Here is a 26,902-nt window from a genome sequence, read left to right on the forward strand (position 1 = left end):
TAAAATAAAACTATTTTATTCATCATTGTTAACATTTGCTCTATCTTGTCAGCACAAAACATTTCCTCAAAAATATGTAGCAGGTAGAAGAACTTTGTTATAACATATAATATTATGTTTACCTTTCACAGATACTAAACTAGGATTTTCTGACACCAACTTACACTTAAAATTAAAAAGTGCGGATAAAACGCAGAATGTTGGTAAGGCGATATAAGGTTCAACATTTTCATTCACTTCAATTAGACCATGAATTAAACAAGGAACTATTTGACTACAGATGTACAAGATACGACAATTAATCAAAGTTAGAAAGTCCTTATCTGCTCTGTATTCCAGGAGAGTGAACTTTTTTTTAGGTCTTTGGGCGAAATTGTGCATGCCCAGTGCCTCTCATGGTCCTCTAAGGGAACTGACTTTGCAAAGGTATAATTTCCCTTCAATTTGTTATACCTATTTCCATACCTGGAATTCAGACTTCAACTATCATGGCCACTATGACCACTTCAGGCTCTGAGTAGCAGCCCATTTTAAAGTGACTTCATTTCTGCAAGACCTGACTGACTGACACACACAAGTGGGAACGGTGTGAACTGGGCTGCACTGACCCTCGTTGCGCCAGTAGTCTGGGAAATAGGCGGAAATGCTATTTCAAAGGCCTTTTCCTTCACAAAAATTACCTTCTTCAACATGATCCTTTAACTAATAATTTGAGATTACGATTTATTATCTATGCCCTTGCTGAGCCTCTCCAATATACCATTCCGTTTACATTCTTGATCTCAGCCTACCTACAACAGGTTTATTAGTACAAAATTCCGACCACCAGGATGGCCTCTCCAACACCTTATTGCCTTGCAGAACGGTGCTCCACAGGTTTTTATACAGCTGGAGGGGGAGAAAAACAGAAATGGTTTCAGCAACAGCATTCATTTCCAAAAGGTTCAGACTTTGCAGTGGTGTCACCTTTATGTCAAGGAGGCGTAATGAGATCTTCATTTAATAGTTTCCCTGTATTTGCCCATGTCTGTTTTCTAGGGTGACCCAACACAACAGAGAATTCTGGCAGGCGGTGTTCAGCAGAGACAAAAATTCCTGCTAAAATCCTTTCTATGCAGCAAATGAAAGGAAAAGAGCACTGTATTCTCTCACTCTCTTTCTCGGGGTTTCTCAGCTTCATATTTCTGCCTCTATCCTTAAAAACCCCAAAAGCTAGATTTAAAAAAAGCACAGAGCTTGTGCTAGGGCCCACTTGTGGGTATCAAGGCATCAAGTGAAGAGCAATGTTTAGATAAGTAAACAGACAAATCATTTCAAAAGAACATTATGGCTACATTGAATTGAGCTGCAGCGTCTGAACAATGCAGTCCGGTTCCGAGATTATCAAAGAGCTGGTGAGCACATCATAAGGTTTCCTCTGTAGCCTGTGCTTACAGTCAAAGCTCTTCAGTTTGTTAAGTTACTTAATTTACTTTGGCCTGCTGCAACGGTTTCCCGGGCACCTCTTCTAAAATGGTTACCTTCCCCAAGCAGAGGTGCCTCAAGCTCAAGGATCAGAAAGGCTGGAATGTGCAGTCTGGAGTAGATTTATTTCCAGCATCAGAAGAATGCAGCATATAAATTCATGCTGCTAGACTGTGGGTCTTCCCTCTCTGCCACTCCCAAATACACACAGTTTCTAGCTGTGACACAACAAAGCACAAATATTGAAAACACAAGGTTCAAAAAGAGGCACACTCAATCTGGGTCAGAGCTTTGCAAAAAGACTTGTTTACCTCTCCATCAGCCCTGCCAATTGGCGAGTTGAGAATGAAGTCCGGAGGAGCAATTACATCGACCAAAGCCACAGCCTCCTGCTTCAGCTGTACAGGAAAAAAAAAAGTAAGACTAGAAACTGGGTACCATATTTTTCGCTCCATAAGACGCACCTTTTCCCTCCCAAAAAGGAGGCGAGAGCCAGAGCCAGAGCCGCGAAGGTGAGAGCCAGAGAGCGTGATGGGAAACCGGCTCTCGAGCTGCTTCCGTGACAGCTTTTCTTGCTTTACAGCAAGGTGAGAGGAGACGGAAGGAAGGCCCTTCCGCCCCTCCTCCCAGCTTCCATCCTTCCTTTCTTCCCCCCTCTCTCCCCCTTCCACCCTTCCTTCCTTCTTCCTCTTTGTCTCACTCTTTCTCACCCCTTCCTTCCTTCCTTCTCTCTTCCCTCCCTCTCTCACCCCTTCCTTCTCTCCCTCCTTCCTTCCCCCTCTCTTTCACCCCTCTCTCCCTCTCTTTCTTTCTCTCTCTCACCCCTTCCTTCCCTCCTTCCTTCCCCCTCTCTCTTTCACCCCTTCATTATCTCTCTTTCTTTCTCTCTCTCTCTCTCACCCCTTCCTTCTCTCCTTCCTTCCTTCCCCCTCCCTTTCACCCCTCTCTCCCTCTCTCTCTTTCTCTCTCTCACCCCTTCCTTCCTTCCCTCCTTCCTTCCCCCCTTCTCTCTTTCACCCCTTCATTATCTCTCTTTCTTTCTCTCTCTCACCCCTTCCTTCCCTCCCCCCCTCTTCCAACTTGAATAAAAGATTGGGGGGGGGGCAGGTAAGCCCCACATCACATACCATATCAGCCTTTCTGAACCTGTGGGCCCCCAGATATTGTTGAACTACAACTCCCATTGCCCCTAGCTAGCAAGGCCAGAGCTCAGGGATGATGGGAGTTGAGGGATGTTGGGAGTTGTAGTCCAACAACATCTGGGGACCCACAGGTTGAGAACCGCTGCAATTGATCTCAAGACAAAGTGCATGCACACTATATGAATGACAATGCCCATCAACATTGGGGGGGGAATGACTTCCTCAAATATTTAATGTGGTGGGGGGCGGCGGCAAAGGCACCTTGGCCTCTAGGAGTTGGCTGCTATGCCTAGGAAAATTCAAGAAAGCAAAATATTTTGTCTTGTTTTCAAACTAGGTGCGCCCTATGGTCAGGTGCGTCTTATGGAGCGAAAAATATGGTATTCTGAGTAGGTTTCTACAACAACCAATAAACTGCAGAGCTGTAGCATAACTATTTTGGCACGCCACTAACAGCCAGCATTTTCAGATTTCTAATATGGAAAGCTCCATAATCTTCTCCAATTTTCGTTTTCATAGAACCTCATGGCTCATTGCGTCCAACCCCCTGCAATGCAGGAATCAAGTGTAAAAAAAAAAGCTCAACTATTTTGGGGGTTTCCTAAAAAAAAAACACTAAGAAGGATGTCCCAGGTCATTTTGAAGCATTTTGGGGTCTTCACTTGGGCCTGTATGCCTCCGAATTTCTCTGTAGTACTCATCAATCACAGCTCTGACTTCACTCATAAGCTAACAATGAAAGGCAAGACTAGACTCATATACCTTGCAAACCAATTGCTTTGAATGATGGTCTCACATTTTTCTTCATAGCTTTCAATCTAAAAGCTAGAGACTTGCACTATTTGTTTAAAGGAAGCTCAGTCTGGGGCCCCTGCTGGCCCCAGGCCAGGAGTATGGCTTAACAACCCTCTTGCCAGCCAGCATGCCAACTTCCAAATAAAGGCATTATACTCTTAGTCTACAGGTTACTCGGCATAATATTTAAACCAATCAGGAACATACCTTTGAACACAGTTCTAGAATTGCATCTTGTACAAATCTGCCAGCATTTGCACCTGAAGCGTAGCCACCTGAAAGATATTCATCATGATAATGAAGCTAAAGGACTCATACTGGATCAAAAAACCTGCAAGATCTGTGGGGTTTGAAGAAAGTTATCTAAAAGTGAGCATGTTTCCCCCTTCATGGGTGAATGGGAAGAGGACTTGGAATCTGGTGTCCCAACTGTCGGAAGAATACTGCCGAGTGACAAAGCTGAGCTGGCCGTGGTCAGCGACAGTCCTGGAAGGAACAGACAGAGTTGAGGCAAAAACTTTGTTTTCTACCTTCGAGTGCTGAGAAATAGATTTTCCAATGGACAGATATCACTCTTATGTGATTGTAATTGTGGGACACCGGAAGCGTTGCATCACATAATCCTTGATTGTGCTCTTCACTCATCGGCCAGGAGCAAGTTTCTTGCTCCATATCTAAAGGGAATTGCCGATGATTCGAATGAGGCCAAACTGAGATATCTACTAAATGATGAAGACCCCTTAAGATCACTCACGGTTGCCAGATTCTTGATCAGCGTCCTATCCCTAAAGAAGAAAAACAGACTCCTGTGTGGCTCGGATAACCCTTTTAAACCATGATTTATGTTTTAGGATGTATTTAGGTGATATCAACATTGATGTCTTTTATTAATTTATGAGCAGAGGGCGATGTTTATGTTGCAAATTTATTGTATTGTATGTTGTTGGTTTTTTTGTTTTTGTTTTGTTTGTTTTTTGTAGTTTTTGGCTGTTTTAAATTTGGAGGTTTAAGTACATATATGTTGGTATGGGAAATTGTTGTGTGATGGGCCAATGGCCGTAATAAATATCAATCAATCAATCAATCAATCAATCAATCAGTTCCTATTTTCCTCACAGAGCTACAATTCTCAGAATGGTGTAACAATCAATCCCTCTTCCCAGGGAACTCTGGGAACTGTAGCTGTGTGAGGGGAATGGGGGGTTTCCCTAAGAACTCTCAGCACACTTAACAAACTACAATTCCAAGGATGCTTTGAGGGAAGCCATGGCTGTTTAAAGTGGTATTGCACTGCTTCAGATGTGCAGCGCAGGTGGGGCCTTTAGTTACCTTGCTAGTTTTGCCTTTAAGAATATTGCACTCCAAAAGCTTCAGGCAAGTTTTGTAAGAGGCTGGATGTCAGAAGAAAAGCTTTAGGAAATTCGGTATTGTAGCTTAAAACACAGCTCCTCTGAGCTGTGCAGTAGAAGAGGACTGGGGCTAAAAGAACAGAGCTGTAAGACTGTACAGTGGAACCTCGGTTTATGAACACCTCGGTTTACGAATTTTCGGTTTACGAACGCCGCGGACCCATCTGGAACAGATTAATGCACTTTCCATTACTTTCAATGGGAAAGTTTGCTTCAGTTCATGAACGCTTCAGTTTATGAACAGACTTCCGGAACCAATTACACCCATGCTTCGGGTTAAGTACGCTTCAGGTTGAGTACTCCGCAGACCCGTATGGAATGGATTTACCCACTTGCCATTACTTTCAATGGGAAAGTTCACTTCAGTTTATGAACGCTTCAGTTTAAGAAGAAGAAGAGTTTGGATTTGATATCCCGCTTTATCACTACCCGAAGGAGTCTCAAAGCGGCTAACAATCTCCTCTCCCACAACAGACACCCTGTGAGGTGGGTGGGGCTGAGAGACTTCAGAGAAGTGTGACTAGCCCAAGGTCACCCAGCAGCTGCATGTGGAGGAGCGGAGACGCGAACCTGGTTCCCCAGATTACGAATCTACCGCTCTTAACCACTACACCACACTGGCTCACACTGGTGGAGTACTGGTTTAAGTACTCCGCGGACCGTCTGGAACAGATTAATCCACTTTCCATTACTTTCAATGGGAAAGTTCGCTTCAGTTTATGAACAGACTTCCGGAACCAATTATGTTCATAAACACAATAACACGACAACACATTTACTGCTTCCTTGGTGCAGAAATTACACTGGGTGCCTCAACTTACTTACTTAAATGCAGTAGTAAATTTGTAAGAGCCTTGAAGTGTTTGCAGATTCTAAATTTTACCATGTAGGCTGCAGAATGTTGATCTCACCTTGGTAGAGCACTGCCATGTGCTTATTTAAAGACCACAATCCATACAGCGAACATATATTCTTCAGTACCGGCTGGAGGCTGGCTGGTGTGTTGGAACTGTGAACGTAGTCATGGTATCTTTGCAAAACAGTGTGCTCAATAAAAGCTATAGCTAAAGAACGACAATAGTACACCTTGAAAAAAGAAAGAAAGGGAAATTCAACTGTAGCTACAAATCCAGGCAAAGATTAATAACTGTTCAAAAGCAATAGTTAAGTAAAAGGTGTCCAAAAAGAAGATGAAAGGCCCATTCTTACTATCCTCTCTGTATCCTTCAGGGCAATCTGTGTTGCATAAAAGTGATGCAGATTGTACTCTGAAGCAACAGTGCAAAGGAATGCTGGTGGCGTATACAGAACTCAACACAACACTACCCTGACTGCACCCCAGCTGTACATCTCTCATGCGATTTCAGGGGGACAGGTATACAAGACCCTTCTGTAATATGAGGCAAGGTTGGGCATCAGGTATTGCAACCTTCACCACTGATCCATTATCTGCAATTCTCCTGTTCCTTCCTCACAGTGGTTGGGCCTGAGAACGAGGCCACTGTCTCTGGAGGCTGGAGTTCTGGTTGGGAAGGCCGTGAGGTCCTGCCTCCTAGGGTACATCACATGGTGTTACAGCAAATAAGAAGGCCCTGTGGTACCATAATGAGTAACAGCACCGTGGGACTCACTGTAGGTACCTTGGCAAATATTAAACTATGATGAACCATCATAACCAACAGTGATAATATTGGTCCCTCTAGCTCTTTAGGAACGGCAATTTCCAATCTCTAGCTTCATGAACCCTTAATTTGGATTGGTCTGCCACCATGACCCACTTTCCCCTTTTTTCACTAGTATCCATTCCTGACTTACCCCCACTATTTGACATGCCCATTTATGCACTGGAGCTGCTGGGCATTTTGGAGGAAGTCCAAATACTGGGCTGACTTTGCCCATTTTTTCTGCTCCTGCTATTTTCTCATGCTCTGCCCCTTCTCTGGTTATCTTCCTGACGGAGCAACGATACTAGGCCATCCTGATCCACCCTCACTCGTAACAGTCCTCAGCACCTTTTGACTCTCTTCCAAAGGATTTTGTCATACTCGTTTCCCACCTGTGGCAGACCTGAGTACTATAGCGCCATGTGCGGGGCCAAAATTTGGTGCCCCCGCACCCAGCCCTTGCATTGCCTTCCCAAAGCTGGCTAAGTGAGGTGCTGGGTTTGGGAAAGGAGGCGCAAGGCTCTGGCAGGGTCCTAGAGCCTTCCCACCTCCTTCCCAAAGCTGGGAAAGTGCTAACTAGGCTTTGGGAAGGAGGCAGGAGGCCCTTAGGAGCTTCTCAGAGCCCTGTGCCTCCTTCCCAAAGCCCAGTCCCTCACTTACTGGGCTCTGAGATGGTGCCCCCTTGGCTCAGCACCCAGCACATGAGCATTGCTTGCAAAGCCCTAAATCCATCCCTGTTCCCATATTCACTGGAATCTCTCTGCCTCAAGTTTGGATGAGCTCTTAAGAAAGGTGGGCATGGAACTGAATTATTATTGCCATCATAGAGAGGGAAAGAACTGTTACTGCCTGGACACAAAACCTAATGGAGGACTTGGGGTGCCCTGGACACACTCCATAAGATTTCAGCCCAGCAATTGGGAGAAAGGAGAATGGGGCTCATTACACAAGAAATCTCCTGATGTGTAGATCACATTTTCCACCACTTGGTGTTAATCTCACTAGTTATTTCTTTTAAAGTAAAAAATGCATGCAGGAGGTTATTTGGCTGTAAGCCTGATGGCAGGGTTTATTCTTTTTAACTTAGTTGCTGCACAAAAAAGCATGAACTTTAGCTCCAGCTGAGTTTGAGGTCCTAGGTGCTTTACTTTTCGTATTTTTGTGAAAGTAAGTGTGCAATGTATAGAGTGTGTATGTGTAGGGGAAAGGCAGCAGAAAAGGGCCATGTCCATTACAATAGCCCTTTCATGAAATTGCTCCGCCACATAAAACCATACAATGTGTTTACCTGAGTGTTGTTCCTTGCCTCAAATTCACCGCTACCACATTTTTCTTGGCTTCTCAGCTTTTGCAAACTCTCTTGGAGCAAGTAACAAACCAGCCACTTGTATCCCCTCAGAGGTACTGAAAAAAGAAATGTCAAAGGTTTAATGTTTTCATTCAAGATAATAATAAAAAAATCCTTATAAAGCAGACGGCAAATAATGCTGATAGTTTGCATCAGAATCTGAGTTTCTGTAATGCACGGCCTGCGTTTTGCAGAAATAAGGTTGAAAAGCATCCACAAAATTAAGTATTTTGCTGCTGAAACTTAGGCGTCCTTCCTCTGCTCCACCCCAACAACTTGCTGCTCATATGAAGACAGAAGAAATAATTTGGCATTATACCAACTAATAGAGGATAGGCTTTCTTTTTTTGATACTGCTATCTAAGGCTAGTGAACTAATTCATGAGCACTTCAAAGCCCCATTTTTCCTATGTAAGACTATTCTCCTTCATCTCCAAAGCAGTATCCCCTCTACTCTCATGTTCATCACTAACAACATAATCATCTGTACTGAACGTCTTTACCAGGCATCATCCGCCCACAGGTCCCATTTCCCCTGCTGATTTACACGCTCTCTTGTTCCCATGCCTCAAGCCCATTCTGTCCTCACAAAGTTTTCATTTCCACTGTAGCATATGGCATAAAGCTCCAGTAATCAGAATCTCAATCTCTACAAAAGAACTTCAAATTTATTATGTCAAGATGTTCCCTCCCATTCTACTGTCTCCAAGAGGGGACAACCTTCCTCCTCTGGCAACTCACCCTCTAAACTGGTGCTTGCTATAACAACCCCGGGGGCTGGTGTGTGAATTAAAGGGAAGAGAGGATGCACAAGGACTTAACCGCAAGCCCTGAAAGGAAGAATAGCCAATGGTTTGTAGGGGAAAGGGGCCACACTCAAAATTACAAGCACATGACAAGGGATGCAATTTGAACAGTTACCGGAAGAATCCATGCAATCTTGAACATTTGACACTGTGAACTTCTGGCAGAGAATATGATCACAGTCTTCCAAAAAATTTACCGATCCCAATGGTGAAGCAATAGGACCTTTGTCTGAAATGCCAATGATACGAAAACTAAATACCAAGTCAAAGTGTGTTAATGTCTACGCACTAATGGCTTTGAAAGTCAATGCAAGTCAAAAAAATCTGCTCACTGGTACATGCAGCATGGATAATCTGATTAAGTTATTTCCCCCATTTCTCCAACTTCAACCAAGCATGCTCTTTAACACTTCTATGCTTCTGAGACATGGCCCTTTTATTTCTAAGTTGGAAGCCTTAAAAACAACCTCTCTTGACCTGTACTTTGCACATGATGCACAACTGTGCACTCCTTAGCCTAACTGCATCACATTCAAATTACGTTTTAAGTTAATTGGTTTAGGAACTTGAGCCAACTCTTCTTGAACTCACCCTAAGAAGAATAAATACAAGGGACTCAGCGTGAAACAGTAGACAGCCCTCCCTGATATTCTCACATGACAATTTAGACTGCTGTTCTGACTGCTGTTTGAGGACACCAGAGAGTGCAGACTGCTGTTTCACACTGAGAACCTTGTTTTTATTCTGCTTGGGATGAGTTCAAAAAGAGTTGACCCAAGTTACCAAACTACAGAATACTATGGGTGCTAATCATGCTTTTTACAGGATGTAACTATTCTGAGATGCATACAAGTTTGTTCTACAGACCACAGGCTCTCTGTTAAGCCCATACCAGGTGCTACTGATAGCAGGTCACACACACTCTTTGAGAAAACAAAGCCTAGCTTTTAACTTTTGGGTCCGTTCTAAAAAAAGGCATCACCCAACTGCGGACTTCTGGGTTTTTGCTTACGCCGCAAGATGGTCACCTTTGCTTTTTTGGAAATATTTCAGTTTCTGATTGGGAGGTTTCTCTCATCTCTAAAATTAAAACCGTCAAAGACACTAATTATTCGCATCTACAGAGCCCAACGAACTCAAATGAAGAATTCAAGTAAGGTCATTGTGACCCAAAACAGTACTAAGAATAGTTAAAAACAGGGTGCTTGAGTGCTGGCCACCATTTCAACAGAAACACTGATAGGAATGGAGTAGTTCAACTTTGCAAACACACAACTGCATCTGCTGGCAGTTTTACCCGGTACCCACTTGGTGGGCTTCTAAGTCAGCGCAACACCCGAGTTCTACATACTAACCTTGGTGTTTGGCATTCATCCAGCCTAATAAGTAGTTGCTAGTTTGCTGTAGCAGGACATTGTTGTCTCCCTCATAGGTGCAATTTGGGTCGTTGTCGTTACGGATATCACCCAGCCGATTCACTTTTGGAAAGAACAGTTAACATGTAGGGACTTGTATCAGTGAGCTGCGCTTGCGATTTAAAGTTACTGACAATTATGGGACACAATTATCCGTCAAGTTCACTTACTGGCCAGGTAGCCATGTCCTCCACAAGCTTCTCTGCATTCCTGAGTTCCTTGTTGAGTCAGCCAGGAGGCCAGGGGTTTCCCCGAAGTAGATAAAGCATGGATTTCGCGCCCGAGTTCCGCCTTGTAGAACCAGAGCGAACAATGAATATAGAACACAACAGCCAACATACTGCATTAACCTTTGGGGCCCTCCTATCAACTTCAGCACAGAGCAGAGCAAACCAGAGGCCAAGGACGTAAATCAGGGTTTACCTCACCTGGGCTGGTTCACTCCAGCAGAGATCCCTCCATGGGCTGGATTGCGTGCCTGTCCATGATTTCCAGCGTCTGCACAGATGTGATTTCCGGCGTCTGCGCATGCGCAATCTCCGGCAACGTGGAAGTGAGTCCCCACGTTGTGCTGGTTTAGCGCAGTGCACAGTGACTCACCGAGCAGGCGGCTCAGTTCGGGGGCGGCTTGTGGGCGGCTTGTGGCCCATGGGCATTAGGTTGCCGACACCTGATATAAATGCTCAACTCTAAGCCTCTTTTGTGCAGGTTTCTGGGTTACCAACAACCAGTGCTTTTTTTCTGGGGGGACTTGGGGGTACACATACCCCTAAACATTTTGTGAATCTAAGTTTGGCCTCATTGAGGGGCAGTATTTCAATATGAGTAGGAAAATGAGAGTACCCCTAAGCATTTTTTTAGGGGGGAAAAGCACTGCCAATAACTGTGGGAAACTGCACAAGCAGGGTTACCAACAAACGTACTAGCAATTTCCTGCTCTTTACAGAATACAGCTCAGAGTCTGTGCCTGTGTGTTTAGAATATGCAACACTCCCCCCCCCCAGCAAAGGGCTCAACTGTAAATTTACTGTACTATTAAATTTATAGATGCAGTTAAAAGAAATTAAATCCTAGCAACAACAGTGCCCCTCCTTCATGCTTAGAAGTGATGTGTTTTAAAGAATAAATTAAGAAGAAGAGAAGAGGAGATTCAGTTGAGGTAAACCAAGACTTTTAGATTTTATTTAACAAAATCAAAATATCGCTTGATTGTAATACGGTAAAACCTCTAGGCAGTTTACAAGAATATTAAATTTATCATTAAGAACAATTTAAAATGTTTAAAGATAAACAAAAAAACCTGTTTCACAGTTAATTAAAATGTAATTCAGATATTACAAGAAGCTCTTCCCCAAATGAATAATAAAAATTGGCTTTCGTTATGTGTTCTTCTTTTCTGCATTATCTTCTCACTATTTATTTGGAAAATACAACCTCTATACTGCTCCTATGTTGTGTAACTTTGATTATGTACTTTATTAATTGTACTTTTGATTTCACATCAATAAAAAAAACTTTATATAAAAAGAAGGCACTGAAGAAACAGTAGGCTATATTTGTTAAATCTGTTATGCATACCAAACTGGCTGTTTTATTCATGTTCAGAAAGGTAACAGTACTGTGCATCTTCCCACAGCTGGCGATATAGTTACTGTCTTCCTCTCATGAAATTGGAGTGCAAGTTGCCATGTTCTGGGCTGTGAAGCATTTAGCCTCTGGTGAGCAGAACAGGTACACTCTTCAGACACCAGGAGATGCTTGGATTCTGCCCATCCAATAACGGAGCAACTCATTCCCCACACAATGGCTTATAACAAAGAATTACTGACAAATCCTCACCTGCTGTGGACTTTTGTCTTTCATGAGGAGACCTATGTGGAATTCTACGGAGTTTATGAACAACATTTTGGAGAAATGGTCTAAGGCATAGGTGGCTGCTAAATAAGGCAGCAAGCGCCATTGCTGGAACAAAAATGAAATTTGCATGAAGAAAAACCAGAGATACACATCCTTTTAAAACACTTTTCAAACACACAGAGGAGACATTTTTGTCCCCTTTGTAAAAGTGGTAATTTTCTTAACCTTCTTTCAGTGATCCATCGCTCTGAGGGCCTCATTGCAAGAAGTGAGGTTACAGGGCCTTCTTGGTAGTGGCGCCTGCCCTGTGGAACGCCCTCCCACCACATGTCAAGGAAATAAACAATTATCTGACTTTTAGAAGACAGCTGAAGGCAGCCCTGTATCTGGAGATTTTTAATGTGTGGTGTTTTACTGTGGTTTTATAATTTGCTGGAAGCCACCCAGAGTGGCTGGCACAACCCAGTCAAATTGGTGGCATGTAAAAAAATATACGGTACAACCCTGCTTTATTCTGCCCCTGCAACCCTCCTCCCCAAGCACTACTTTGGATTTTTCTGAGCCAGGATTTTTAAAACTCCAAATAGCAAAACAAAAGCATCCCTCCTCATTTAACAAGGAGCCACCATCCAGTTCAACAAAACAAGTTATCCTTGTTCATGAAGAATGTTTGTTTTTAAGGTGTTATATGTTAAAGGAGGACCCACTGACCTATGCCTAAGACTTATGTTTCATTAAGAGTCTCACCAGCTGCAAAATCTAGCACTTCAAGCTTTTAAAGAGCACTCTAGATTTTCACCTGCATTTGGTATTCAAGAACAGGAATTTCTTCATCATCTGTTGGTCCAAATTGGCGCCGGGTAGCTGAGAAGCGAATTGCTATTGATATGGCAAGCTTTAAATTGACCACAGACATGGATATAATCATAACTCTTCCATTGGACAAAGCACCAAGAGAAGCTCCTAAACGCTGCTTGCGATCCTGGAGAAATAAGATAGGATAAGCAGAAAAGGCTTTAAGGATTTGTTTGAACATTTTGTACCCAGCAAATTCTCCCCAAGTCCAGCAAGTGTTAACATTCAAAGTACTGTATAATATTGTGTTTGTGTTCTTAATTATACTGTGATGAACTCTGGAGAGCGTGTGAGGGAGAAGTAAAAGGATTAGGCAATAAAAGGAATCTTCAGTTAAGAGCAATTAAGTTTTTGCATTAAGCACACGGACGTTAGTTAAGCACAATTCATACCTTGAAGGCACTCGTATACGCTCCCTCAACTGTGACATCTCCAGTTCGGTTCAGCAAATTCCTTTTGGGTATCCTGACATTGTGAAACATTGCAAAGCTGCCAATCCAAAAAGAATGAATTAAGAGATAACACCTGTGCGTCCGATGAGCTGTATAAATCAAATGCTGAATACAGCGACACTTATTAGTTTCACAGAACCAAGAGCAGACATGATGTTAAATGCATGAATGCATTGAGTGTGTCTCCTTCTCCTTTCAGAATAACAGCTGCAGGGGGACTCCTGAGCAGGATTACACTGCAACTTTCAGTTGCAGTCAACAGGTCCTGTCGCACTACAAGTCCCATCATCCCCGGCCACTAGCCATGTGGCTGGGATTACAGGAGTTCTGGAGGCACCGAGTTGGCTTCATGTGACTTAACTCTATCATTCTTACATTTCAGTTCTGGTTAAAGGCCTCCCTAGAGATGTGAAGGAAAATATGGAAAGATTGCGGGAGGGGACTGTTCCCCATAAACAGCTGTAACCACTGCTACAATTTACTTCCCGAGTCATTTTAAAGGAGGCAGTCAGGAATACTATGTGTAGCACAATCCAACTGTCTCTTGGCAGGCGATGGGTTTGTGTGTGTGCATATGTGCACGCGTGTAACACAAGGAAACGACAGTGAGCAACACGTATTTTCTAGAAAGTAAATTCCACAAATAATCCAGTGTTCACTTCCTCACACGATCTGGTCTGCATTTGTTTTGAAGCTTCGCAGTCATCCTTGGGACCAGACTCTTCAACTCAGTGCTTCCAACCTATAAAATGAGGGTTTTCTAGAACACCTGTTAAATGTTTGTCAATAATAGGCTGCACTTATCCAATCTGTTAATCTGTTGTGAGTTTGTGTTATGCATCCTGCTCGCGCTTTAGCCTTTGCCTTGTGCTTTTGACACAGCTGTAGTCCTGTGCCACTAGGCCACTAGGTGGTAGTTTAATAACGTGTATGGATAGTTTTGCCTGGTGGGCTTGTAAGCACATGCAGTAACCGTGCACTTCAGACATTTGTCCACCCAACCTGCATTTGCTGACAGGCCAAGGGAGCACCTGACTGCAGGGAGTCTTAAACCATAGGCAAGCAGGAGAGAGTCTGTAGAACATCTTTACTGCTCAATTGGTGTGGAAGTTAAGGTGGGCAATTTACAATCTCCATACTTTCTGGCATAGGAATGGGTTTGCACAACCCTTAGCTTTTCAACTAGCCAAAGTTTTTGATCCTAGAATTGTTTCTGCTTTGTGGTCTTGTTCCTTCAAATACAATAGAATGAAACTGCATTACTGAATGAATTGTAAAAGGTAAAGGTAAAGGGACCCCTAACCGTTAGGTACAGTCGCGAACAACTCTGGGGTTGCGGAGCTCATCTCGCTTTACTGGCTGAGGAGCTGGCGTACAGCTTCCAGGTCATGTGGCCAGCATGGTGAACTGGAGCAGCGCACGGAAATGCCGTTTACCTTCCCGTCGGAGCGGTACCTATTTATCTACTTGCACTTTGACGTGCTTTTGAACTGCTAGGTTGGCAGGAGCTGGGACCGAGCAACGGGAGCTCACCCCATCGAGGGGATTCGAACCGCCAACCTTCTGATCGGCAAGCCCTAGGCTCTGTGGTTTAGACCACAGCACCACCTGCATCCTGAATTAATTGTACCACTCTCCAATTTGGAATATTTCTGCTCTTTAGACTATATTTTAGTTGACTTTGAAAAATGCTTGGGTTTTGCAATCATTCCTTGATAGGGAGCAGAGATGACCGTGAGATTCCAAAGCATTTCTCCACTCTTTCGTGTAATGGCGCACAATGATGTGGCAATGTGCTTGAACCATCTCAGACTAGGACCGATCAAACTGAAGGTCCTTTCGCTGTATGATGCACATGCTAGGATTTCTGTTCTCGAGGTCTGCAGAAGTGACTTGCAACTTTTGCAACATTCCTTTCAAGTTCAGAGTGTTTTGGTTTAAACTTACCCATTATCTAATCCATTCTGCCCAAGTTTTCTACCTATATCACCAACCAACACCCCTGGCATGGGAAGAAGTGTTTTCGGATCTCGGATCTGTAACAAAGGCCCCATTAAAACATTTACAAGAAGTCATGGAACCACCCTTCTGTTCCGGTTAAGAACTCTATAAAATTAATTAGAAAAATGTGCACGTCTGTTTCAATGCATGCAACTGGTTGGATTCTATAGCTATGATTTAAAGGGCTCTCACATAGTTCCCTGGGACAAGACATAAGCTGAGAAGCGGAAATACTTCTCCTCCACTGGGGTTATCGGAGGTTGGGGAAAAATTTGCTCACCAGAGGGGTGTCTAAGTAGACCCCCTTCATTTTCTCTCACATAAATGAGTGCACCTGGGAACAATACAGCACTAGGGTAGGGAGAACCCACCAAAAACACAGCAACTTCGCATTTCCCACATGCGCTTCTGTGGAGCTCAGAATGTCTCTCAGTACAGGGCTCATTGTACGATTGCACTGTCAGGTCCCCTTCAGATAAATATTTTTGTATCTGCTACAAGGGCACATGATGCTCCCCGCCTTCTTGGGTCTAAAGTAACACAGGACTCAACAGCACAGAGCTATGTTCATCTACAGCTGCGTGTCTCTGAAATCACTGTCCAAACGCATACTGGGAGAGCAATGCTGAGAGCAAATTCAAGCCCCAATGGATCTAAAATAAAAAAAACAGTCCTTCAGTAGCACCTTAAAGACCAACTAAGTTTTTATTTTGGTATGAGCTTTTGTGTGCATGCACACTTCGTCAGATACACTGAAACAGAATCCACCAAACCCTTATGTATATTCAGGGGGTGGGGGTGATGGGAATGGGTGATGGGCTGATGGGAGTGGTAAACCTGTAGATGGCTGTTAATGGCTGCTGATGACTGCAATTGGTCCTGGGGGGGGAAAGCAAGGGCTGAGGCGCTAAAGAAAGCTTGATCATGCATAATGAGATAAGAATCCAATGTCTTTATTCATCCCAGGTGGCTCCATGGTTTTAAGCTTGGCAATGAGTTCCAATTCAGCAACTTCTCTTTCCAGTCTGTTTCTGAAATTTTTCTGTAATAAAACAGCTGCTTTGAGATCTTGTATAGAATGTCCTAGGAGATTGAAGTGTTCTCCTACTGGTTTCTCTGTCTTGTGGTTCCTGATGTCAGATTTATGTCCATTTATCCTTTGGAGTACATAAGGGTCTGGTGGATTCTGTTTCAGTGCATCTGACGAAGTGTGCATGCACACGAAAGCTCATACCAAAATAAAAACTTAGTTGGTCTTTAAGGTGCTACTGAAGGATTTTTTTTTATTTTGCTTCGACTCAGACCAACACGGCTACCTACCTGTAACTAGCCCAATGGATCTAGTTTTGCACTGGGTTGTACATTACTTTCTGTTTGGCCCAAGCAGAGCAAGGGCACTTGCAAGCCTTTCATACCCAGTAGAAAGATGTTTGCCTGAACAGGGGCACATTTTAAGGGCCCCCCCCACACCTTTAGTGACGCCAGCATGATCTTATGCAATTTCCAGGCTAGCAAGTGACCATTCCACAAAAAGTGTTTACAACTGAGAAATACGGTAATAATAGGCAAATGCCACCAAGGATCCAGGTTAAGGAAAAGCTCTTGGCTTATTCCAATATTCTAGATTTAGATGAATTCAGTCTCACCTGTACGACAAAGGAATGCAATCCATGGCATTGGCCATCCGGAGTGTATAGCTGCGCATAGACAACTGCATGAGTGGCATTCTTCCCCATGTTGCCAACCCAGAACTTGGCTGCTTCAAAATCCGGTGAGTGAATAATGAATTCCTACGTAGTTGATAAGAGGGGGGTGGGGAGAAAAAATCGAAACACACTTTATATCTTCTCTGACATATGAAGTGGGATGAAGCTATTGATAACCTCTGTTCTGTGCGGTCACAGCACAATCCCGGTCTGCTTGGCGTTCGGCGGGGCTTTCTCTGAACTAAATGGACACAGGACTGCAGCCTCATTGAGCAGGACGGAAACGCAATGGAAAATAGTTTTGCAGGAGTAAACAATACGTACATTTTAGGAGAAAGGCTTAAAAAAACCCCAAAACCTTTGCTCCACAGTCATGGAGCTCTTTTCCAAACCATTTACCAGCAGCCGACGTGAGGCTGTAGGGTAGGGCTCTTCCCATGGCAGGTCCCAATACAGTGGCCTGTCTGGATCAGGCCTTGCCCTCCGCCCTGCTTACTGCACAAGGGCTCTGGGAGTATCTCAGGGCCCTTGCACAATCTTCTCAGAGCCTAGCCAGCAACGCAGAGGACTAAAAAAATCTCTTTCCAGGGTGGAATTCCCCTCTGCCTCATTCATTCATTCATTGGACATGAGTCTACGTTTGTGATCATATAAGTAAGTTACATGTGAGTTGCAGGCCCAATGTATAGAAAAGATTAGAATACCTGGGTTCAGAAGTACAATGTCCTATTTTAATGAAAAGTTAATATTAGAGAATTTTACAGGGCTCTGCTACTAACTTGCGTAGTCGGGTCATATCTAGCAGTAGTCCGCATATTCTTGGTATTGCTGCCATGGCTTAATTCAGTCAGAGCAAAACATCCAAAGTTCTGGAGACAAAAGACACAAATTGAGTAAGAACTCGTACAATTCAAACTGGAGCAGCACAAACATTCAGCAAATGGGGGGGGGGGATCTCTGTTCTAAAAGAGCCGCACTGGAGCTCCAGCTGACAAACTTCAAGATTTTCACCTGTGAGCGTCAAAGTCTAGTCCTTAAATGATTCAGAGTGTGCGCACTGCCCTGCAGCTGGGTCAGAGGTCACCCACTGACCAACGGCTGCCCTTTGGGAAAGCTCATCTCCTCTGGCAGGCTAGGGCATGAAGTGGTCAACCCTCTGCAGGCTGCATTTGACAGGTGGGGGGTGTCAAGTGGGTGTGTCCATCTTTCAAGCTCCTGTCAGGTGGATCTGATCTCTGCTGAAATGCATGCCAAATGCTTCCAGGCATGATCAGTTCCACTCAGGAGCTCTCGACGGAAGTTTTGATCCTTTCTGGAAGCAGCAGGGCATGGCTTGCATTATGATGCTGTTCAAATTTGGCACCCAGTGCAATGAAAGCTTCCCAAGGATTACAGGAGGCACCCCCAAACTTCGGCCCTCCCGATGTTTTCGACTATAATTCCCATCTTCCCCAGGACCACTGGTCCTGTTAGCTAGGGATCATGGGAGTTGTAGGCCAAAACATCTGGAGGGCCGCCGTTTGGGGGTGCCTGGATTACAGCTACTGTCAAGAGTTCCTGATTGGAACTGGTCCTGCCTGGAAGTGACAGGCAGCACGCACTGGGCAGCATCGTAATGCAAATGATTTATCTGGAGTGTTGTCTGCCTCCTTGTTTTTCCTTTGAAGCCACGGTTGTGCTTGTCCCACACCTGGCACCATATAATGTTGGGTTAGTGACAGGTGGCCACGCATGACTATTGTGAGGTTGCAGCAGCTCTAAAGTGAGCCCTGAAATGTACCGTATTTATCATTTTTTATTCGTTTATTAAATCTCAGGGCAGTTCCCCCTTTCCCTCTCCTCCCACCCATCTGAGCTCAGTGTTTATATTACAGTTCACAGGTACAAATGTCTAAAGGTAAATGTTAACACTCAGGTCACCACAGCAACAAGCAAAATCCAAAGCTTAGTCAATGTATTAACAGTGAAGAAACACAAAATGAAAAAGTTTCCTTAAGAAGTTAAAAGACAACTCTTTTGTTTTATCAAAAGGAGTGTGCACAAAGTCCTTTAGAAGCAGGATCCGCTCTTTCTAATCCTACTGTTCAGAGAAGCACTACTTCCCTTTCTGAACATTTTGCTTAAGCCGGGTGGGGGAGGGGATGATTCTGCGGCCGTGCACATGTTGCGGGACTACAACTCCCATAATCCCTGGCTGCTGGTCACACTGGCTGGGGCTAATGGGAACTGGAGTTCAACAACATCTACATGGCAACAGGCTCTTCATCCCTTGGCTAAGTTGACACCTTTTGAAAACGGTTTGGTTGTGGGAATAGGAGTCACGCACACAGAATTGACGTATACAGCTTAGGATACGCATGTGGAATCCTGCTTCTACCTGCATCACCCTTAACTGAAGCAAGGTGAGCATCTTTTGGACATGTATGTTTGTGGCTTTGTGCTGAAGGACTCCACGCTGCTGATCTGATGCTGCGAGGCACTTCTTGAACTATTGCCTTATAACTTTTGTATTAGAGATTGGTGCTGGTGAGCCTGCAAGTTTCATAAATGATGAATAAGCAAACTGATCCAGATAATTCATCACTTCCACTGTAAGAAGCTTTAATTATGGTTTTCCAATTGTAACAGAGAAGCACTAGTAAATAAAAATGAAGCAACTCCATATGAGATACTATTTTACAAGAGATTTGCAGATATTGCTTCATTAGAATACGTAGTTAATAATCTTGTTTTTAGAAATACCATTAACTCAAAATTAGTGGCAGTGCTGTATATATATTTTAAAGCAAAGATCGATTTAGGGCAGCGTTTCTCAACCGCTGTTCCGCGGCACACTAGTGTCCCGCGAGACGCTGGCTGGTGTGCCGCGAGACGCTGGCTGGTGTGCCGCGAGACGCTGGCTGGTGTGCCGCGACGTGCGGCGACGAGAAGGGCGATTTGCATTGTCACGTGCCTGGCGGCCGCCAATAAACAGCTGACTCGCCGGAAAGGAAGCCGGCCAGGTCACGACGCGGGGCGAGCGCAGCTCTCAACAGCCACCACCACGGGAGGGTGGTTTTAGACAAACTTAAAGAAGCTGGCTGGATGAGCTCGACCTGAAACTTGCTGAGCAAAGGATTGTGCTGGCAGAGAAATCAGCGGCTTGTGAAGCCTTATTATAGGAGATTGCAACCAACACAGCAATTGGCAAGTGTTTCTTACAGTCATAATTATATAGTCAATATAGGGCGGCACAGAGTTAAATTTTTTAACTTTTTTAATGGTGGTGTGCCTCGTGATTTTTTTCATGGAACAAGTGTGCCTTGGCCCCAAAAAGGTTGAGAAACACTGATTTAGGCAGTTTAAAGCGTACCTTCATATTTGCATTATCTTTAATAAATTCTTCATGTCTTTCAGACCCTGTACTCTCAATTGCACCTTTGAACACCTGTAAACATTAAAGACAATTAGCTGATGCGACTGATAAATACTGTAGTAAAAACATTTTTGTCAAAGAAGAGGAAGGCGAAGGGGTCAGAATGACATGTTCATGAAAGATTTGAGATAGTGAAGCATCACTGCTCACAGCTCAAACCACAAGTCAAGTGTTAAGTTGCTTCCTCCCTAGGAGAAAATGCCATTCTGTGATATTTTATGCTATTCTGCATCAGGAAACCCAACTTCATTACAAGAAAATAATTTTCCTCCTGGTTTCAGCTGCAAAGTGAAATAATGAAAATAAAAATGATCTCTGATCTCTGGATTACTCTTAAACAATAGCAAAATGTCTTCTCAAGGCCGGTGAAGAGAACGGGTTTCATCCTAGAGCACTTGCCACCATCCTATGACCCTCTCAATCAATTTTCCAAAAAGGGGGTATTTGCAACTGGGCAGTAGTCGTCACAAAGCAATGGGCCCAGGGAGATTTTTTCAAGGAGTGCTTGGATGGATCACTGCGTCTTTCAAGATGACCAGAACCACTCCGTCCCAAAAGGATGTGTTGGATACACCCAGGATGCATGTGATCACACACCCAACATGAAAAGAGGAGCAGGAGCCAAGAAAATATGTCCCCAGGCCACATCCATTGATCCCGATAGGGTGATGAGGATGGATTGAACTGTTGAGTAAGTCTGACAATCACGATAAAATCAAACATGGTAGATGTTTGTTTTCAACCTTTGACACGCAAAGGCTCTGGTAAAGATCTAGTGAGGATATAGAGGTAAATCTTTCCACTGCAACGTTTCAGGTCTTCCCATCCTGCCTCCTCCTCCTAATGGGAGAGTTTGTTCTTCCTTTTCATCAGGACTTTTGTGTTCAAGGCACTGCTGCCCACTGGTGTCAGAATAATGATACTACGGTACTTGTTTAAAAAGGGTTTAAAGGTAAAGGGACCCCTGACCATTAGGTCCAGTTGAGGACGACTCTGGGGTTGCAGCGCTCATCTTGCGTTATTGGCCGAGGGAGCCGGCATAACAGCTTCCGGGTCATGTGGCCAGCATGACAAAGCCGCTTCTGGCGAACCAGAGCAGCACACGGAAACACCGTTTACCTTCCCGCCAGAGCGGTACCTATTTATCTACTTGCACTTCATGCTTTCAAACTGCTAGATAGGCAGGAGCAGGAACCGAGCAAAAGGAGCTCACCCCGTCGCGGGGATTCGAACAGCCAACCTTCCGATCAGCAAGCCCTAGGCTCAGTGGTTTAGACCACAGCGCCACCCAATCATCTAGCAGACCTAAGCATTTTTCAAAAAAGCAAGTTGCATGGAGACCTTTTAGGGAGTGCTATTTTTCCAGAAAAAGAGATGCTCACCTCGTTCTCTTAGAATGGCAATGGCGCCCACTTGAGAGGTGCCAGAATAGAGTTCCTGTAAGTTCCCCTGGGAAAAATGCCCTGCTTTTAGGTAACAAGCAACTGATAATAAAAGGAGTAATGGAATGTCAGGTGGGAATTCTGCCTGTGTGGCCCCAACTGTGTCTGTCCAAAAGAGAGAACTTTAGGAAGATGCTACATAACTCTTAAACCATTAGGTGCTTCTTAACCTTAAAGGTTTCCTGGCCAGCCTAGATCACTGCTGTAAGCGACTAGGATGTTTTATAGACTGTCTGCTTTGCTCCCTGTATGACAAAAACCAGCTTAGCTTAAACCCAAAGGGGATGGTGCAATTATGTTAGCTTCAATCAGAATCTGACCAAGCTCTGCATCAACACAGGGAAATGGTTTAAATAAAAGTAAGAGAAATAGTAGCTTAATCATTTCCCACAGTTAGGTGATTAGATGACATGATGAGATAATGGTTTATAATTCTGATACCAGTTTTATAAATTTATTTATTTATAAAAATATTTCTATACCACTGTATCATAAAAATATATCACAATGGTATAAAACAATATAAAAATATAAAACCAAAGAATAACATCATAAAACCGCCCTGAGATCTCCGGGTATAGGGTGGTATATAAATTCAATAATAATAATAATAATAATAATGATACAGTGGTACCTCTAGTTGCGGACACGATCCGTTTCAGGGTGCCGTTTGCACCCTGAAAAGTCTGCCACTAGAACAGTGCTTCTGCGCAAGCGCGGAGTGCAATAGAGCGCTTCTGCGCATGTGCGAAGCGCACAGAACGCTTCTGTGCGTGCGGCGAAACCCAGAAGTATGCACTTCCGGGTTTGCCACGTTTGCAACCCGAAAAGCCGCAACATGAAGTGAAAGCACCTAGAGGTATGACTGTAATAATAAGTGAAATAATAATAAGCGAAAAGCAATTTAAAAGCAAAAAGAAACTAAAAACAAATATCAATAGACTATTGTGGAGCGTGTACGTTCAAGCGATGAAGTTTTCACTACAATTACCACGTGAAAAAAGTGCCAAGCCTCTATAGTCTCTAAATCAAAAGCGCACATAGAGCAGCTATGATGTAATCTGCAAAAATATTTATCCAAAATAAAAATGGAATGATTTGCCAGTAGGCTTGAGTCTTTAAGGAAATCTATAACGGAGTTTACACCTGCATTGTACATACCTGGGAATTTAGCAAATATTTGGCTCCTAGAGACCAGTCATACATCCCCAGGCAAGTAATCAGTGCTACAACTCTTAATGGTTTCTCAATTATGTCTTCTAGTCGTAGAAAATCATATTCAAAGAGTCTCCTACAGCGGAGGAAGGTTAGTTCGCGGTATTTCTCAAGAGGTAATTCTTCTCCAGTGAGACGAGCAAAGAGAGGGTCATTTTCAAGAGCTGAGAATATTCTGTTCTTCAGGGTAGAAACACATCAGAATATTTCAATGTCAGATTTGAATTTGTCATTGAACTGAAGTATTCTTATTTTATATACGGTATTAACACATTTAGTCATTTCCCTATGCCATAAGAAATGTACAAGGACATGGACAATCAGGAAGCAGTTTAAAACTTAATAAATGTCAACCATCTGATAAGCAATTTTACTAAATAAGTTCACATCCAAATGTTGCCTCAGTGATTAAAAGCTCTTTGAATTATTATTATAGATATTGCATTTCATGTACTGCACTAAAAGTAGTAGAAGTTTGGATTTGATAAAGAAGTGCATAATTTCAATTTTACCAGTATAATTGTGTGGTTTCCCTCCAGATCAAAAACACAATACAAAAGAAACCTATCTCCTCCTCAAAAGGCTTCCAATATTTTTGAGAATATTGTTTTTACCGAATCCTAGATTGAAAACCCTTTAAGCATGAATATCACGCACAATCCTATCAAAATGTAAAGTAACTTACTGGATGGCCATTTACACTGACAAAAGCAAAAACACCTCAAATCCCTATTTATCAAGGATCACGGCTCTCTTGACCTAAGAAAAGGTCATGTGAATCCCTTGGCCAGACAGGGCTCACAAGAGCCAGAATTTAATGGTACATATTGGATACTTTAAGGGGGTTACAGCAGATTTTGTTTCACTCGCAATATCGTTTTTAAAGAAATATTATTCTAAGCCTTACTTTAAAACGTAGGAGATCTTCTTCCTCTACGAAGAGTGCCATCTCTTTCCAGTTGAAGGATGCTTTCTTTCGGTAGGCATCCAGCGGCCCACTGGGTAAGCCTGGGAGCAGCGAAGTGTTCCAAGAGCTGACCTTTTCCTGATCACTGACAGATGCCATCTTAACGTGCAATGTTCTGTAAGCAAAGCCCAAAATTATTCAAAACAAATGCCTTTTTTTAAAAAAGAAGAAACCCTTCCAAAGTTATTTGTTCAGAGGATAACAGAGCCTGTGTAGACCATCCTCTCCATGAAGGCTACATTAACAGTTCTTAAAAGAGAGGCTGCTGCTGCTGCTAAAAACTTTACCTTCTCTCTTTCTCTCTAACTGGATGTGGTAACTTGCCTTTGATCAATGTAAATAAACTTCGGTACTGATCGACCCCGCACAAAGAAAGCAAAAGAAGGAGCAGCTAGTTTACGGGCCTGTTGTTGACAAGTTCACTGCCTCTGTCACATGCCATTCCTTTCATAAGCAGGTGACCGCTAGTTATGCAAGACAGCGCCCGAGTGCAACTTCCACGGACTGCGCAACCGGACAGGTTCGCTGGCAAGCAGCTGCCTCCCACTCCGGGCCAGGGCGCTTCCCCGGCCAACGCGCGCAGCAGGGCGGCCCTTCAGCCCCCGCGGAGCACAGGCGCAGCAGCCAGTCCGGGCTCCTTTCCCAGCGACGCGTTTGCGCCCCCTTCGCCTCGCCAAGGGCGCCCACCCGCGGCAAAGGTACCCGAAGGGGATCTCGCGGCGATTTGCGCAAGGGAGCGCCTCGAGAGGCTTCGGGTGGGGAGGCGGGACGCGCCGCCAAACAGACGTTTTCTGCAGCGCGAAGGGGAAAGAGGTGGGAGGAGGACCCCTGCCGGCTCCCCCGGGGCTTGACGCCCCCGCACCCACCCGGGACAAGGCGCTTCGCCGCTGCCCCTCTCTCCACGGTCGCGGAAAACGCGAGGTCGCAGCGCTGCGCAGCTTCCCCCACGGCGGCAGACTTCGGTCTCCGCTCCGCTCCGCTCCGCTCCGCCCCACAACGCGCCACCCTCTCCCGGGCGCGCCGCGGTCTCGTCGGACGCGCGCAGAAGCGCCGGCGCCTCCTCCCGCGAAGCCCGAAGGCAAGGCGACGAGGCCCCGGGGCGCGCAGCGTTGTATTTCTCGGGCAGCCAAACCAGCCCCGGGCGGAACGGCGCACTGGGGCTCTTCATCGCCTCTAATAGTTCTCAGTTCCTTATTAAACTTACTAGACGCCGCCTTTCACCCGAAGGTCCCTCCCCGGGCGGTTTGCGGCACACAGAATCGTACCGACACGCGCGCGGGACTTCCGCACCTGCGGCTGCCTTTTCTTCCGCGGTGAAAGCTTTGCAGCCGCCGTGAAGTTGCATCGAAATCCTGCCTTGCGCCTTGTTTGTTTAATGGCCACCTTCCATGGATGCTTTGGTTCAGATTCCTGAATTGCCGGGGGTTGGGCTAGATGACCCTCGGGGGGTCGCTTCCTACATCATGCTATGTTGCTATGACTTTCTCTAAATCAGGCATCCCCAAAATGCGGCCCTCCAGATGTTTTGGCCTACAACTCCCATGATCCCTAGCTAACCGGACCAGTGGTCGGGGAAGATGGGAATTGTAGTCCAAAAATCTGAAGTTTGGGGATGCCTGCTCTAAATGGTGCTAGAGGGGAGAGATTGCTTATCTCTCGTCGTTGATATTGCAAGCGACTCCTCTCGGAATATCCCTATGAGCAAGGAAAGCGCGCCACTCTTCACCTTTTCTATAGCTCTCTGGGTGAGATGGAGAGGAAGAGCGGGGCGGGGAAAGCTCCTTACCCGGATGTGACGTCGTCAACCCGCGCCAGCTGTCCTCTTCCGCCGACTGTCATGGAACTGCTGGGGGAGGTCGCCCTGCGGGACTCGGCGCTGCTCCCGGGGGGCTTCTGGGCGGCGGTGGGCGTGTGGCTGGAGAAGCCCCAGGTGGCCAACAAGCGGCTGGGCGGCGCTTCTCAGGACGGGGCTTGGCGGGCCGCTCGGCCTGGGGCAGGCGGGGAGGGGAGCCCCGCGAGGGCGCTGGAGGCCGCCTGCGAGGCCTTCTGCCGCTGCTGCCGCGAGGACTTCGAAGCCCTCGGCCTCGCAGGCCCCGGGGAGGAGGAGCTGGAGGTGGTGCTCCGGACGCTCGTGCCCAAGGCTTGTCCTCCCGCGCCCGCCAGGGAGATGGTCGTCAAAGGTGACTTCGGGGCGGGAGGAGGAGGAGGGATCGGGGCGGCCACTTCGGCCCTGCCTCGCGCCGGCTGCGGCTCCCCAGAGCGAGCTCGGACCTTGGACGGGGGGGCGGACAGAGTGCCTTTGTTTGTGTGCCCCTCCCCTCCGTGATAAAAGCCCCACGGTTTATTGTGTTATTACAACACAAGGCAATCCCAACCAGATGGGCGGGGTATAAATAAAAATTATTATTATTATTATTATTATTATTATCAGGTTTTCCGCCATGGAAGGCAAAGCCACTCTGCGTGGCAAGCGAATAATCCTGAGGGCTTGTCCACAGTTCCACTTGGCCCATGCCTAGAAAGCATGGGTCTGAGCAGTTCCCCGTTTGCCCCACCACTTTCCCCAGGAAAACTTGCTCTTTGATGCTGAATTGGGAGCAGTCGTCCATCCATGGAAAATCCCATTGACATTTGCTCTGATTCAGCGGTAAAAATCGGGTTTCTTGGAGCTGGTGAGCCCTAGCTTTGCCCAAAGTGGCCCAAAGCAAAGAGAAAACATTCAGAACATCAAAAATGGAAAGCATTGGATATAAATCACACAGTAAATTCAAAAATCAGCTATGTGTCTGGTCTTGGTGGGCAGGGACACCTTATTACTATAGGCAATGGCTTACCTGTGTCAATGTGGCTCCGCTAACTAGCAGCACTGTGTATTTCTATGTCCAGCGCAGGTGGGAAATTAAGCATTGGGCCTTGCTAGGAAAGGGCTTGAGCATCAAATGGCAAGAG

At 45.1% G+C, this 26,902-nt stretch overlaps 2 protein-coding genes across 6 annotated transcripts in view; one reads left to right on the forward strand and one right to left on the reverse strand.

Moving 5' to 3' along the window:
* Positions 1 to 25,649, reverse strand: ACOX3 (acyl-CoA oxidase 3, pristanoyl). Of its 5 annotated transcripts, none has more exons than XM_035112270.3 (18): positions 25,158 to 25,649; positions 23,894 to 24,068; positions 22,933 to 23,166; positions 20,267 to 20,341; positions 17,694 to 17,783; positions 16,855 to 16,998; positions 15,155 to 15,243; positions 13,148 to 13,244; positions 12,700 to 12,882; positions 11,883 to 12,005; positions 10,214 to 10,334; positions 9,984 to 10,106; positions 8,744 to 8,857; positions 7,763 to 7,878; positions 5,722 to 5,896; positions 3,609 to 3,676; positions 1,776 to 1,862; positions 1 to 888 (listed from the first exon to the last, which is right to left on the reverse strand). In XM_035112270.3, exons 2-18 carry the CDS (start codon positions 24,050 to 24,052, stop codon positions 769 to 771), a joined length of 2,118 nt encoding a protein of 705 aa, XP_034968161.3. In that variant the 5' UTR covers positions 24,053 to 24,068; positions 25,158 to 25,649; the 3' UTR covers positions 1 to 768. The 5 variants fall into 5 exon arrangements, with proteins under 5 accessions (XP_034968161.3, XP_034968163.3, XP_034968159.3 ...); XM_035112272.3 differs by having other exon boundaries at positions 25,244 to 25,463; XM_035112268.3 differs by lacking the exon at positions 25,158 to 25,649 and adding an exon at positions 24,820 to 24,951.
* Positions 25,613 to 26,902, forward strand: part of TRMT44 (tRNA methyltransferase 44 homolog) — a 28,665-nt gene continuing 27,375 nt past the window's right edge. Inside the window, exon 1 of the mRNA XM_088657652.1 lies at positions 25,613 to 26,133. Within this exon, the coding sequence (XP_088513778.1) occupies positions 25,704 to 26,133 (430 nt within the window). The 5' untranslated portion in view covers positions 25,613 to 25,703. The remainder of the gene's footprint in view (positions 26,134 to 26,902) is intronic.

Source organism: Zootoca vivipara, chromosome Z1, assembly GCF_965207765.1.
Source record: "Zootoca vivipara chromosome Z1, rZooViv2.hap1.1, whole genome shotgun sequence".
NCBI classification, from domain to species: domain Eukaryota; kingdom Metazoa; phylum Chordata; class Lepidosauria; order Squamata; family Lacertidae; genus Zootoca; species Zootoca vivipara.